A 15,552-nucleotide genomic window follows, 5' to 3' on the forward strand; every position below is an offset into this window, starting at 1 on the left:
AACACATTATACTCTGGATGGTTTGTAAATTTATTTCACCAGTTCTCCCATGAGCTCACATATGACATATGTCTCAGAGTTGGTACGTGCTTGTGGAACAGACGCCTGAATGAGGGACATTTTGTTTTAAATCAGTTGTAGATCTGAAATTGTGGATCTTTGTTACAGCTCACTTTACTACATAAAAATGCCTCCTGAGAATCCCCATGGAGCTATGTGATTCTGTGATATAGATTTTAAAAATATATCAATTAGGATAATCTTTGTGTGTTGCAGCTGGATGGATCATATATGCTTTAGGACATGTTGACATTACAGCGAAAAGATGGTATACACTCACATTAATTATTAAGGTAAGTATTGGCTGATCAGAATACCTGGAGGTAAAATACTCTTTTCTTGTGCTTCTCTAGCATTTTCCATTATCAAATGAGAGGGGGAAAGTGTGATAAATACAGTGAGGGAAGTAGGCAGAGAATCTGTGGGAGACAGCAAACCAGTAGACTCAAGGGTGAGAGTGAATGTTAGGGTAAACCCATATGAGAACCATCAGCTACTGATTTTATCACCCCACCATGTTTTAAAAATTTGGTTTTTGTTTTTTCAACTCAGGAGTAATTGTTAAATAGTCAATAATTGGAGTATTTTTTTCCAAGTTTGCCTGAACCAAGATTATAATTGGAGTTTAGAGGTATAAGCAGAGTCTCCTAAACTAATTTTTGGTGGTTGAGAATAATTTGGTTTTCAGCGAGAAGCATAATATTTTAGAAGTTGGTTTCCATGAGTATGTTTTTGTCATAGAAGATACCAGATGAATCATAGGATAAGAATGTCTAAAAATATTTGTCAGAATTGCTGGGTGCTGATGAGTTATTGATGGACACGCATTCAAGGGATGTGTCGAAAATTCTTCCGTGTAATATACGACCGCTCTCTGCCGTTAGTTGTCATAATTTGATTTAGGTTACAACAGCAGTTAAATACAGAATCCAGATAACTTTTTGAAATTGTTCTCATCTCTTGCCCAACCACCAAAACTGATATAATACAAAATTTCTAGGCAGTAACAGTAGGTTTTGAACATCTGGTTTGTGTGTGACATAATTTATTGAACTCGGCCACACTCGATGGGCACAACTTTGTTCCCCGTTATGTCCTTTTCTGGTAAGTGGAGGCAGTGTGGGCTGGCTTTCCTTGCAGGTAGAGGAGAGAGGGGTCTTCTATGTGCCTCCCAGGGTGCACACGTGCTGGTGTTTGTTCAGGCGGATGTTTAGAAATGGAACTGCAGTTACAGTCTAAACAGATACTGCTAGCCAAGCTGTGTCTATTTTTATAGCAGTTATAATATTTTATATTATCTACTTTTAAAGATTTTTTTCAAACTAATTGATGTGATTTATGTTTTCTGGATAATTAGGGAGTTTGCACATCTTAATATATTTATTAGCTCTTATTTTTTTTCTCTTCTCTGGTTACCCATTCACATTCTTTCCTCATTTTCTTACTGTATTTTCTCTTTCTGGTGGATCCAGATGAATTTATGATATATTTTGAGTAGTGGCCTATTTTCTATTACGTGTGTCACAAATATTTTCTTGTGTTTTGTGTATTTTAATTTTATATGATATGTTTCATGAATAGAAGTTTTAAATTTTGGTGCTGTCAAATATTTCACTCTTTGTTTTCATTGCTTTTATGTTTTATTTAAGAAAGCTTGCACCTTTCTCATGGTTAGGAACATTTTTTTCCCTCTAAACAAAGTTTAGGATTTTTTTTTATGGTGGAGTCTGTAATACATCTGGAATTTATTTGTGAATCATAAGAGGAAGAGCCCAATATAATTTTTTTAAACGAATGGATAGCCATCATCATTTATTACACAGACCGTCCTTTGGCCTATGATTTGAAGGCTAACGTTTTGATGTAACAAATCATCCCATGTGCATAAGCTTCTTTCTGAACTTGTTCTTTATATTGCTGTGTCTTTTCTTATCTAGTATCACACTTTTAAAACACTTGGTTACATAGTTGACTTCCTTACTTCCTTCGGGTTCTTTCCTGACCACCTCATATAAAACAGCACCCATCTCTTATCGTGTTCCCCCCACCCCCGGCTTTATTTTCTCCCAAGCTCTTCTTGCTGCCTGACATCACACAGACTCTGCTGATAGTTTATGCGCTTGCTGTACTCCCTTCACTAGAAAATGGCTCCTTAGGTGACAGCTGTCCTTTACCCACTGCTGGCTCTCTGGCGCTCAGTGTGCCTGGCATGCATGGCGTCAGAGCAAGAGCCTGGTGGATTCTCAACAAATGAATGAGTGGATGCCCCATAGGGGAAGTTCCTCATTATTTCTCTTTCCAAGTTATCTTTTGTAAATTAAAAAAAAGGTATATTTATTTCTTCTATTTGAACTTTTAAAACATCTTTTCAACTCCATGCATAATGCGGCCAGTAATACATTGAATTTATAGATTAATTTGGGCAAAACCAACTTATTTTTTAGAATGAGGTGTTTTCCCCCTGCAAGACCATGAGGGGAAGAACAGACTGCATTTTCCCATTTATTAAAGTCTCCCACTGTGTCCTCCAGTTTGATTCAGTGGTTCTTGCCTATTTCTTGTGAGGCTTATTTTCGGCAATGTTTTAAATTTTTTGAAACCATGAAAGGGATTTAAAAAATAAAAGTCCTTAATTTTTCTCAGGTGCTTTGTAGATATGGTTAAGAAAATCGGAAGGGCTTGCTGAAAATAGGTGCCTTCTGGGTCCCCGCTGGTTTCTTCGTACTCGCCCCATGCGTTCTCTGATAAGGTTGCTCTGAACTGTTCAAGATGGATCCTCTGGTATCTCTTTAATTAAATGTGACTTGTACTTTCTGGAAATTAGCTCTGGTCTTGCCACTGGGGCAGATGGGGATTTTGCTCACTTACACCCACTCCACCCCCAGCCCCACCGTCTCTTGTTCCGTTGGCCAGGAGCACCCAGCTTCCCCCTCGCATTTCAACTCTGGGCACTTACTCTGAGCCTTCCTCCCACTCTGCAGTCTGGTTAGGCCCCCGGCTGCTGGCTGAGTTCTTCACACGCCATGTACCGCTTAGCATTTCTTAATTGGGTGTGTTGGTGGGTGTGTTTCCTGCTAGGGCGCAAGGTCCGCGGAACGGGGACCTTGCCCTTCTCTTTCGTCCTAAATTCCCAGTCCATTAAATAGCACTTGGCAAATAGTTTTTTGCACAAATGAAAAGGCAAAACAAAACAAAACAACATCTTGTTTGATGTCCATTTTCCAAATTACAGCTAATATGAGGATTTTTATCTCTTTTTTACTTAAGTTTTTCATTGGTCACTTACATGCCAGGGATTGGCATTAGCAAAATGATGAAGGTCATGGTTTTCCACCTAAAATAACCTGTGTCCTTCAGCTTGCCTCTTCCCATCGTGTTTCTCTCCCAACTTTAGATCCATAATCACAGATCTGGTTCGAAACTAGCCCACAAGCTGTGTACCAGGCTAAACGGCCTGTGAGGCCAGCTCCAGTGTTCATTTTCCTCCTTTTACAACCCCCCGGACCAGCGTTTAGGGGGATTTTATCATTTCAGCATTGCCCCACTTTAACTTCTTCTCCGCACATGTCAGGCGCTTTACCCTCAGCACCACTGAGGTGGTGGGGAGAGCAACGGACTGAAGTCTTAACACATTCCCCCTACAAGTATTTTCTGTTGCTCAGCTTCTGTTTTCCCGTCCATCGTGTCAGGAAGACACATCCTTCTTATGAAGATCAAATGAGGTCATATGTATGCACGTTTGCTACGGCACTTGTTATGTGGTATGCACATCGTGAATCGAGTGCATATTCTTAGCAGGAGGCATGTTTGAGACAGGCAGACCAGCGTTCGTATTTCCTTGCTGATGCATCCCGACTCCCTGAAAGTTATTTCACCTCTTTGAGCTTCTATTTCCTTCTCTGTAAAAGGGGTGTCACTTCTGTAAGGTTGTCTGGGTTAAACGTGTTTTATTCTTTCATTCCATACACTTCTATGAAGCTCATGTTATGCGTACTTTTCTAGGTGCTAAGAGATGCAGCAGTAATGGAGACACGCAGGTTCCTGCTCTTCTGGAGCCTGTGTTCTCCTCGGACAGGGATTGGCAAGCTCTCTGGAAGGGGCCAGCTAGTAAATACTGTAGGCTCCGTGGGCCGCGTAGTCTGGACACCTTTACTCAACTCTGCTTTTGTAGTGAGATGGCAGCCACGGGCAGTAGACAAATGGATGCGTGTGGCTTTGTTCCGATAGCATGTTATTTATAGAAATATGTGGCTGGTCTGTGGGCCATAGATGGCTGCCTCTGGTTCTAAGACAGTCAAGAAAACAAATCAGTTAGTCACATGGTGAGGAAAAAAATGGGACAGTGAAGTAAACTCTGCTGTCCAGAGTGTATAGGTAGAGAGGCCGGGGAAGGGCTCTCAGAGCTGGTGTGCTTTGAGCCTGATGGGAAGAGCATGCTGAGCAGAGGGTCCTGCTGGTGACAGGCCTTGTGTGAAGGACCCTGCTGGTGACAGGCCTCGTGTGAGGGACCCTGCTGGTGACAGGCCTCATGTGCACAGCAGCCCAGAAGGCAGAGGTGGGGAGGAGGAGGTGACGTACACTTGGGCACCATGGCTGGGTATTGGCTCAGTGTTAATATTCACCCTCGGCCAAGTGGCAGAAGTGTTCAGTGAGCACTTTGAGAGTGACGCGTAGCTGTGCACGTGTGTGGCAGTGGGAATCTGTGTGGCCCTGAATGTGGAGCTGGACAGCTATGATTCAGGTTGTTGCTCTGCCGGTGAATCTGATTTTGACTTTTCATCTCATGTCTCAGTATCTCCCTCCATAAATGGCTGCAATTGATATGCTCATAAATGTGCTATAATGATAATATATCATTACTATAAAAGAGCTGGCATTTATTTTCCCCCATGTGCCAGGCCCTTGGCTATGTAGGAATGGCTGCTGTCTGAGGGGAGTATTTTTATCTTTCTCTGTCAGTGACCAGTAAGTTGTTATTTCTATGGATGCCTCCCTTCTTACCCCCTGGCCCTCCCCACCCCAACATCAGTTTAACTGACGGTTACTATTTTTCTAACTTGAGGGTGGGCTCTCCATATGACTTATATTATGAAGTGGTATTTAGTACACAGGGACAAAATGGACACTTAGGTGAATGGATGCTTTGGCTCCGTTAGTCACGCCTGAAGAGCTGGTGGCTGTTATCACAACACGTGTGTGTGCAAGTACTCGGAAATTACATGGTTTTTTTTCTTTTAGTGGGCTTTTGTTTAAACCTTTATAATGTTACAACAAGTTTTACCTTTCTGTTGGTTTAGAGCATTTTGGTGGGGGACAGGGAAATACCAAGGTATTCCTTGTGCCTTGGAAACTATTTACGTAAGTAGTTAAGAATTTTCTCTGAGAGAATTTTTCCTGTATTTCAAACTTCTGCTCAAACTTGTGGAATTGAGTTTTGCCATGGTCTTACTTGAGAAGGATGTTCACTCCATGGAATACATTGGCTATACTTTTTTTTTTTTTTAAATCAGGGTCTGGTATTTTTGTAAACAATTTATTTTTGAAAGACAGGGTGAGAGCACTAGTGGGTGAGGGGCAGAGAGAGGGAGACACAGACTCTGAAGCAGGCTCCAGGCTCGGAGCTGTCAGCACAGAGCCTGATGTGGGGCTCAAACCCACCAACTGTGAGATCATGACCTGAGCTGAAGCTGGACGCTTAACCGACTGAGCCACCCAGGTGCCCCTAGATTGGCCATACATACATATTAAGAAAGATCTCAGAGGATCATTTCATACATCTTCAAGGGGTGCATTTGTCTCTCCTCCAGGGCCGTCTCTCCTCTGGTATGCTGGATGGCAAGACTGTCTGGAAGAACATCCCTGTGAGTTTCCCGAAGAATGGCTGGGCCGCGATTGGAACTCACTCTTTTGAATTTGCACAGTTTGACAACTTTCACGTGGAAGCCACAAGCTAATATTCACAGAGCACCGTAGAACACTTTTTGTATTTTCTCTCTTTCTTTTTGGTTTTGGTTCAAAGCCAATTCTTGTTTTGACGGATCAATACATGAGCCTCTTGGAGGCTAAACACAGTGAAGAGTAAATAGGGAGAGAAATATATTTTTGATTGATCTTCTGGAAGATATTTTTAAAACTAATGCCGAGGGGAAACACATGAATCTTTAACATGACCCGACATGTCCCCTAAAACTCAAGCCATAAGGGGTCCTGTTGGGAGAGCTGTTTGTGTGGTTTGCACCTTGAAGCCTTGGCATTAATGCTGAGGTCACTGTCTTCATCATGTGCGAGGGACTGTGCAGAGGGCAGTGACTTAATCTTCACAGAGGTGGACCGTGTGTCTGACCGAGCTGCTGGCCTCCTCTGGAGGTAATGGCGCCCACAGGGGGCTGAAGAACACTGGATGTGCTGCTTTTCAGAAACCACTTCAACATGTTCGTCTTACACTCTAAGGGGCACTTTTTCTTTTCTGTTTTACAATGATGCTTTTGAATTATAGATAAGTGGATGATTTGAAAAATGCCTCATTAATAAACTACCTCTAAAGCTACTTCTGCAGTAATAAATATGAGCAGATTAATTGGGTTATCTGCAATTTTTAAGTCTTTCAGATTCAACTTTTAGTCCTGTAACCCTTAAAACTCTCTGTGAACATTTTCCCAGGTGGCCGGAAGGAAGAAGAGAATCCCACATGGCCAGTGCTGTACGTGGGTCTCAAGATGGTACTGCAGCAGTTTTCTTGTGTCTTATTTCGTTGTGCCTTTCGCTCTGTCTTGTGTGTCACTGGTGACAGACTAAAAACGGCTAATGAATTATTTTATCTTTGCGCTCGGAAGAAGGGAAACACTAAGCTTCTGCTGGTTCATTCTCTAATACTGTGTGGTTAGATGCATTTATTTCATTAAAGTACAAAGGTGTTTGTATTTAAGTATGGAGAGCATATTTCTCACACAGTATAATAAGCAATAATGGGCATCCTAGAAACAAGTCACATTGTTCATGTTGATAAAGTAAATTCTGGAATTCTTTATAACGAAAGTTCAAAACTTCACCGGACTAATTCTGCAATTCTGGAATTTGTAGTGGTTTACCATAGGTGAAATTAACAAAGTTGTGCATTTCTATTAAAGACAAGAAGGTAAATATTAGAATAAATCAGATTACAGGGAAAAATTTTAAATTAAAACCAAGTCTAAGTGATTTCCATTCACATCTCTACATATTTTTTTAAGTTAGCTTTATTGTGGTATAATTCACATACAATAAAATGTTCTCATTTTACGTGGACAGTTCAGTGAGTCTTAGTGAGTGGAAACACCCACAAAGCCAACATCCCAACTAAGAGATGGAACATTTCCGTCATCCCAGAAAGTTCTCGTGTGCACCTGTGTGGTAACTTCCTCACCCGCACCCGGCTCAGGCAACCATTGATACGATTTCTATGGATACTGATAAATTTTCTTTGTTCTAAAACATTATAAAAGTGGCATCATATACCGTGTACTCGTTGGTGAATGGTTTCTTTCATCAGAATACTTTTCAGATTTGTTGTTTATATCAAGAGTTTGCCCCTTCTGTCAAAGAATATTCCATTGTATGATTCTACGACAGTTTGTCATCCCCTTCTCCCACTGTTTGGTGTTGCAAATAAACCTGTCATGAACTTTTGTGTACAAGTCTTTGTGTGGACGTGTGTTTTCTTTTCTTAATAAATACTAAAGAGTGAAATTGCTGGGTCTTTAGCAGAGTGTCTGTGTAGCTTTATATGAAGCTGCTAAACTGTCTTCCAAAACGCCTGTATGATTTTACACTCCCAGCAGTAGTGTTTGAGAGTTGCAGTTGCTCCACAGTCTTACCAAAGCCTCATGTTGTTATTCTGTCTAAGTTTAGGCATGTGGGTGTGTGGTCGATGCATCAGGAGCTGAGCATCTTTTCATGGACTTACGTGTCACTCGTATGTATGTGAAATGTCTACCTTTTGTTCATTTTAAAAATTGGGCTTTCTGTCTTATTATTGAGTTGTAAGGGCTCTTTATATATTTCAGATGGAATTTTTAAAATCAAATTTATGTCTCATAAATGGTTTTCTCCAAGTATGTATCTTTTCAAGAATACAAAATTTTGATTTGGAAGTGCAGTTTATAATTTTTTTTCTTTATGGTCGGTGATTTTTCTTTTGTTTGTGTGGGTTTTTATTTTTTATTTGCATCCTAAGAAATCTTTGTCTGTTCTAAATTCACAAGGATATTATCCTTTGTTTTCTTGTATAAGTGTTATATTTTTAGTTTTTATATTCAGGTCTGTGATCCATTTTGCATTTTTTTTTTTTTTTTTTTTTTTTTTTTTTTTCTTTGTGGTGTGTGTTTNGGTTTGACATTCATTTTTTTCCCTGTATGGATATTTCAGTTTTTCTAGGATCATTTGTTGAAAAAAACCATCCTTTGTAAAAAATCAATGGACTCCAACTGTATATCCGGACATAAATTCTCCATTCTGTTAGATCGATTTACATGTCTACCCTTAGGCAAATACCGCACTGTCTTCATGACTATCGCTTGATAGTCAGTGTTGAACTCAATTTAAATCCTCCCAACTTCTTCAAAATTGTTTTGCCTAATCCAGGTAAATGTAAAGTTTCCATATACATTTTAGACTCACCTCATATATTTCTGTGAAGAGCTTCTAGAATATTTATTTAATGATTACATTAAAATCACAGATCAATTTGGACAGAATGGATATCTTAATAATATTGACCCTTCAATCCATGAGTATATCTCCACATTTTTAGGCTTTCCATATTTTGAGCCATTTCTGTAGCTTTCTGTAGGGTACAGGTTTTGCATATATTTTATTAAATTTATTTTATGATTTTTTGATGCTGTGAATGATATTTTTATTTCATTTTCAGTAGTTTGTTGTGTACATCATAATACATTTATATGATAGACATGCATCAAAACACACTTGCTTTTCTTCTGTTCACCTGCAAACCAACCACATTGCTAAATTATTCATTCTACTAGTTTGTGTGTGTGTGTGTGTGTGTGTAAATTCTTTAGGATTTTCTACATACACAGTGTCATCTGTGAAACAGGTAGGATTTCTTTTCCAATATGTCTACTTTCTGATGTTGCCTTATTGCACTGGTTGGGACTTCAGGACAATGTAGAGAAAAAGTGGGAAAAGCAGATGTTCTTGCCTTTTCAAGATCTTAAGGGGGAAAATGTCTCACCATTAGGTGATTAAATGATTTTTCTCCTATTAAGGTAGTACATCACATTGTTTGATTTTCAAATAATTAAAGCATCTTTCTATTCCTCAAATATGTCATGACAAGGGGGTTTATTTCCTTGTTTATATGTTAGTGGATTTGATTTGCCAGTATTTGGTTAAAGGTTTTTGTGTCTACATTTATGCAGAATGTTGGTCCAGTTTTTTTTTTTTTTTTGTTATTTATTTGTTTGTTTTTTCTATTTTTATCTAGTTTTGGTAACAGCCTCATAAAATCATGTGGGAAGTGTCCCTTCCTTACCTCCTTTATCTTCTGAAACACTCTGAGTTTCTTCTATCTTAGACCCTATCAGTGGTATCAGTCACAATCCAAGACGGAAGCCGCACCAGAAAAAACAAAGTTATTAACTGGTAATGGGATTAGCTACTAAGGGGTAATGAGAATTCCAATGGTTACAGAAATATCTGGGTGTAGAGACCAACCACTTTCTTGGCAAGGACAGAGTACTCAAGGAAGGAACAAATTTGGACAAGGGCTTCCCTGCAAAGCTGAGACTCGGGTCTGTTAGCGATGGTGTGGCTGTGGATGGCACAGAAGTTTGCTGAGATGTGGAATACTGGGGCTGACAGACAGAAAACCACCCTCTGGGGGTGTTTGTGTGAGGAACATGGAGAAGCTGCCTCCTCAGGTACCCCCGAAACTCCCTAGAAAGTTACCCCTTTGTGGTGGTGGTGAAACATCTGGGAAACCACAGAGGATGCTGGGGAACATCACTGGAGGGTAAATACCACTGCTTGTCCCAGTCCTCCTGGAAGAGGTGAGTCACGGGGTGGTGCCAAATGCTCCCAGTGGCCACATACCAGAGATGCAAGGAGGGAAAACACCCTGAGACAAGGTGGCAAGCTCCCCCTCCAGCAATTCTCTGCTACCAGCAAGAGAAGCGCTTACAGGGCCGAGCTGAGCTCCAGTCTCACAAAGCAGGTCAAAGAAGAGGGATTGGGGACTGAGAACCCTTAACAGAGGCCGCACTGTTCCAATTTCTACATTTCTTGTGTTACTTTTGGCCATTTGTGCCTTTCAAGGAATTTGTGCATCTCGTATAAATTGTCTAATTTATTGGCATAGACCTGTTCTTAATGATTCCTTATTTTATTGTCCGTGAGGTTTTCCTAATATGGTCAATTTGTGCTTTCTGTCTTCTCGTCTTTATTAGCGTAGTTAGATTTTTGTCAATTTTATTTATCTTTAAAAGAACCAGCTTTTGGTTTCTTAAAAATTTCCCCCACTGTTTCTTTGTTTTCTGTTTCATTGATTGCTGCTTGTACTTTTATTTTCTTCTGTTTACTTAGGGTTTAATTTACTTATTTTCAAACTCTTTAAGATGTAAGCTTAGATGTTTGGGTTGCCATCTTTTTTTCAAGATAGACACTTAACACTATAAAATCTTGTCTGAAACACCGAGAAGCACCTCACATATTTTGAGATGTCATGATGTCTTTTTTTAGAATTCAGTTCAGAATGTTTTCTTGTTTCCTTTTGATTTTTTTTTTGTGCTAATTAGAAGTGTTTCATTTCCAAATACTTGAGGATTTGCCAGATTTTTTTTTGTTTTGTTATTGATACTCAATTCTGTTGTGGTCAAAGGATATACTCTATTGGATTTCAGTTACTTTAAATGTATCTAGACTAGTTTCACGACGTAATTTATCTTACTCAGAGTACCCTTGAAAACAATACACATTCTTTGGTGATTGGCTGTAATGTTTTACAAATGTTAATTAAATCATGTTGGTGGATTGTGTTGTTTAAGAATTCTGTGTGTTGACTGATTTTCTGTCTAAATGTTGTATCAGTTACTGAGAGAGGAGCATTAAAATCTCCAAATACAATTGCATGTTTTCTGTTTTTCCTTCAGCTTTGCAGTTTGATTCTTCTGGGGCTTGTAGAGCTTTGATTGGACAGGTAGAATACCTTTCCACCAGTGCTGCTGTAGCCCTATTCCTAAAGCAGGGGATACTCCCTGGGGGCTGAATGAGTTCTCTCCACCAGAGTTGTTCTGATCTGGACCATCTCCCAGCCCTGTGAGAACCCTGATATTTGTACAGCTAACAGGACCCTGGTAACTATCCTTTCCCTGTTCTTTGCCTGACTCATGGAGTTTCACGCTACGATGATGTAGCTTAGTCTCGAGCCAAAGACACAGACCCCTTTGTAGATTTCTGGACCTCTTTTCCTATAGAGCTTTCTTCTTCCCATGAGCTGCATATCTCAGCCTCCTCAAACTCAGATTTAAAAAAAAACAACCTTATTTTTGAAAGAGAGGGGGCAGTGGGGAAAGAGAGAGAGAGAGAGAGAATATGAATGAGTGGAAGCAGGGACAGAGAGAGAAAGGGAGACAGAGAATCCCAAACAGGCTCCATGCTATCAGCACAGACTCCACTGCAGGGCTGGAACTCCCGAAACATGAGATCATGACCTGAGCCAAAATCAAGACTTGGACACTCAGCTGAAAGAGTTACCCAGGCACCCCTCAAACTCGGATTTCATCTTCACGGCTCTACAAGCCCGTCCTCTGTATTTATTCCCTGTGTACTAGAATCTAGTAAATGCCTCCAGACAGAAATTAGGGATCTCAAGATTCATCTCCCTTGTTTCCCTTCTTTTAAGGATCACAATACTGAGGTGCCTGCTGTCTGAATCCCTGAAATAGTCTCTTAGAGCAGAAGGTCCAGGCCAGTTCCAGTTGTTATTCTTTCATGGCTGGAGATGGAAATCTCACCCCATTCACTTTAATATCTACTTGTCATGGACCTTTTTCAAAATCCTTTATTTAACATTAATAATTTGAACCACATTCCTTTATGACATTGGTGCTGTTTCAGGTGGAATTTTGCTCTTCTCATGTAGCTTGTGGCTCTTTGGGTAGGAAAAGTGTGTCTCCTACTTCTACATTCCCACATTCCCTGGTTTGGTGTTCAGTGAGGGCTTTACTTCTGATCAGGTTGATTTGAAACACTGGATTTGTATGTGGTTACTAGAAACCATGAGTTGTATTCATTGAAACAGACACAGCAGAGCCTCTAGATCAAAATGCTTTATAAATTGCCAAACACACTTCACACATTGTCTTAGTCCTTTCAGGTTCCTGTCACAAAATACTGCCACCTGGGTAGAACAACAGAGACTTCTCACTGTGTCTTCACATGGTGGAGGGGGCTAGGGAGCTCTCTGAATCCTCAAAGAGCTCTCATTCTATTCATGAGGGCTCTACCCTCATAACCAACGCACCTCCAAAGGCCCTACATCCAGCCCCATTCCATCACCATGAGCATTAGGACTGCAACATACAGATTTTGAGGACATAAATATTCAGAGCACAACACACACCTAAAAGCAACACCATGAGAGTATTGAACTTGAATCTGAAAAGTTTGAGCTGAATGTCAGCTCTGCTTCTTGATTTAACTGTGGTTGAACCAGGTAAACCTTGTAAGCCTTCTAGAACAGAAGCAGCTGTCTGTAAAGCAAAGAACCTGGGCTGGCTACCAAGATACCTTCCAACTCTTACACTAAAATTCTGTAACTTGGGAATCTGCATTTCTTTGTTTAATTCAAATCTTGCTTACCTGAAGAGGTAGCTTTGTTTCTCAATTGATAATGTGTGCCACTGATTGTTTCTCATGCTGAAGTTGATCACACCATGCCCTGACGTTTTCATTCTGGCAAAATGGCTTCGTCAAGTGAAATCATTTTGCAAATGGTATTTAAGTAATATGGTTGAGCCGTATACCAGATTCCATTCTTCTAGGTATGTGATTTGCTTAAAAAGGACAGTCTTTATCATTCTCCCAGAACTATTCATAACCTTTTTAAGCTATCATGGTGTCCAAACAAGAGGTAATCAAGCAGCATGTTTTAGAAACCACAGTGTTCTAGTTTTTGCTTAGAGGTAGAGTCTTCCTAACACTTGAGTTTTCTTTTGTCTTGTTAATATTTTACTTTCACTTGAAAGAAAGCTTGCTTTTCTTTGTATGTCAGAAATATTATAATTTGATCACATTATTCTGAAGATAGCCTTTTTGCTTAATTCAAGCCCATGGGTGGTTCGAAACTGTTCTAAAATGCATTCTCCTCCCCCTCTCTCTCTGTTTGCCCCTTCCCTCCCTTCCCTCCTCCCTTCTTCCTTCCCCCCTCCCTTCTTCCTTCCCTCCTTCCTTCTTCCTTCCCCCCTCCCTTCTTCCTTCCCCCCTCCCTTCTTCCTTCCCTTCTTCTCTACCACCTTCTTTTCTCTCCTCCCCCCCTTCACCAATAAAATTGAACTTGATGTTCCAGAGAATTGATCATTGTTACTTAACCAGGAAAAAATGCAAACACTCTGAGGGATTGTAGGGGGCTGTTGGACAAGAAATTGGAAATGATTTTGCTCCAACAAGATATTTATAGTTTTCACATTCCTGGGGGTGGAAAACATTATAGAAGTAAGTGATTTCGAGATTATACTGAAAAGACAGTTTATTACTCTCTGCATCTGTTTAACAGATTGCACTGATTAATGTTTTTGAATTGTGTGGTATGTATTTAACACAACGTGGGAAGTGTTTCTAAGCCCGCGTTCAAGATTTTATGTGCGAAGTGGTACCGTGTGCTTTAGGAATGGGCTTGGACTTTGGTATCTGTGTCATTGCTGTAGCGGGTTTACTGCTCTGTTTGGTAACAAGCAGGCTGTCACGCCACTCCTTTGGAAGACCCCACTAGATGCAGGCAGAGGATGCAGTTTCCTTTAATGTACGTAAATGGCTCTAAAACTCAACTGTGTGTGGATGGCTCAGTGTGGGGCATACAGAGACTCCTCCCATGTGGGGTGGTTCAATTTCTGGCCCTGAAGGCTCGTTGGATTTCTCACCTACTTCTGATGCTGTCTGAGGGGGATGGGAATTGGTCAGCTTGCTTGCAAACGGGAGGGTTCAGGATGTGTCTACCCACCTGCCTCTTTCCAGTTGTTCTGCTGGGTATGTGCACGGCTACCCCCTTGGTGTAACTGGTAGCAACTTCAGGACAGTTTGAGAATTCACTGCAAGACTGAGTTGAAGACCAGTCTCTCAGATAGAGCATCCTGTTGTCTGTCCAGGTCACAGAGCCTCCAGAGGTCTCTTCCCCACCCCCACCCCCCCGTGTCAGATTTATAGAGACTGTAATTATTTTGGCAAATAAGACAACCCAAGATGCCATGATGGTTAATTTTATGTGTCAGCTTGGTTAATTTTATGTGTCAGCTTGGATGGGCCACTTACTCAGCTATTTGGTCAAACATTATTCTAGATGTTTCTGTGACGGTGCTTTTGTAGATGAGGTGAACGTTTAAGCTAGTAAACTGAGTAAAGTGAAATATCCTCCATAATGTGGTGGGCCTTATCCACTCCATGGAAAGCCTCATTTTAAAACATGACCTTGCTGGCAATTCTGCCAGCAGACAGCCCTTTCCTGGGCCTCTAGCCTCCAGCCTCCTCGGCAGGCTTCGGACTTGCCAAGCCTCTACAATGGTGTGAGCCAATTCCTTAAAATAAATCTCTCTGTATTATATATCCCACTGGTTCTATGTGTCTGCAGAGCCCTGAGTATTACAGATGGTTTTATCCTGGAAATGTATCTTGGAAATTCTTAAATAGAAGTAGATAAAATTTTCTATTTGGGGTACTGCCTTACATTTCCTAATAAAAATGTCACTGAGAACACAGAGATTTGGGGCTGTTTTTCATAGAGGATCGAAGAGAACACGGGAAATCTTCAATAATCATAACCATTTGTGAATGAAAAGCTTATAATTAGTGTAACCATAATGGCATTTTCCCCTCTGGCAGGTGTAACGGGTGTAAGAACCATTAACTTAATCCTCTAAAAAGAATGCATATGGCTTGCTTGCTGGGTTATGGTGATATTTAAGTAAAAACTTTGTCTAAACAACTTACTTTTGAAAATTCCTCTTTTGTCTTGGTTTCAGTAGCATTTTACTCCTACATTGCTGTTCATGAGAGGAAAAAAAGCACCTCACCCTCCCCATTTAAGAAGATGTGGTGGAAAGACAGATTTACATGCCTCTGACCAGAATTTGGTAAAATTCTAGCTGGAGTCACCAGAGAAAGTATAAAGTAGCTCTTTTCTCTGGGCACCTCGAGACTTCAAATGAAATTGGGGTTCAGTTGCTAAGAAAGGGAACCTGAATGTCTGAGCAGGCAATGACTAGCCTCTGCCGCAGGTGCCTG

At 40.5% G+C, this 15,552-nt stretch overlaps 1 protein-coding gene across 5 annotated transcripts in view; it reads left to right on the forward strand.

Annotated features, from left to right (window-relative positions):
* GALC (galactosylceramidase) overlaps window positions 1–7,733 on the forward strand; it is a 63,785-nt gene extending 56,052 nt beyond the window's left edge. For all 5 annotated transcript variants that reach the window (XM_077780812.1, XM_077780808.1, XM_077780809.1 and 2 more), the window contains 2 exons: window positions 277–353; window positions 5,868–7,733. In XM_077780812.1, the coding sequence (XP_077636938.1) occupies window positions 277–353; window positions 5,868–6,014 (224 nt within the window). In that variant the 3' untranslated portion in view covers window positions 6,015–7,733. The remainder of the gene's footprint in view (window positions 1–276; window positions 354–5,867) is intronic.
* The last annotated feature ends 7,819 nt before the right edge of the window (window positions 7,734–15,552 follow it).

This window comes from Crocuta crocuta, unplaced genomic scaffold (genome assembly GCF_008692635.1).
Source record: "Crocuta crocuta isolate KB4526 unplaced genomic scaffold, BGI_CrCroc_1.0 scaffold299, whole genome shotgun sequence".
Taxonomy (NCBI): domain Eukaryota; kingdom Metazoa; phylum Chordata; class Mammalia; order Carnivora; family Hyaenidae; genus Crocuta; species Crocuta crocuta.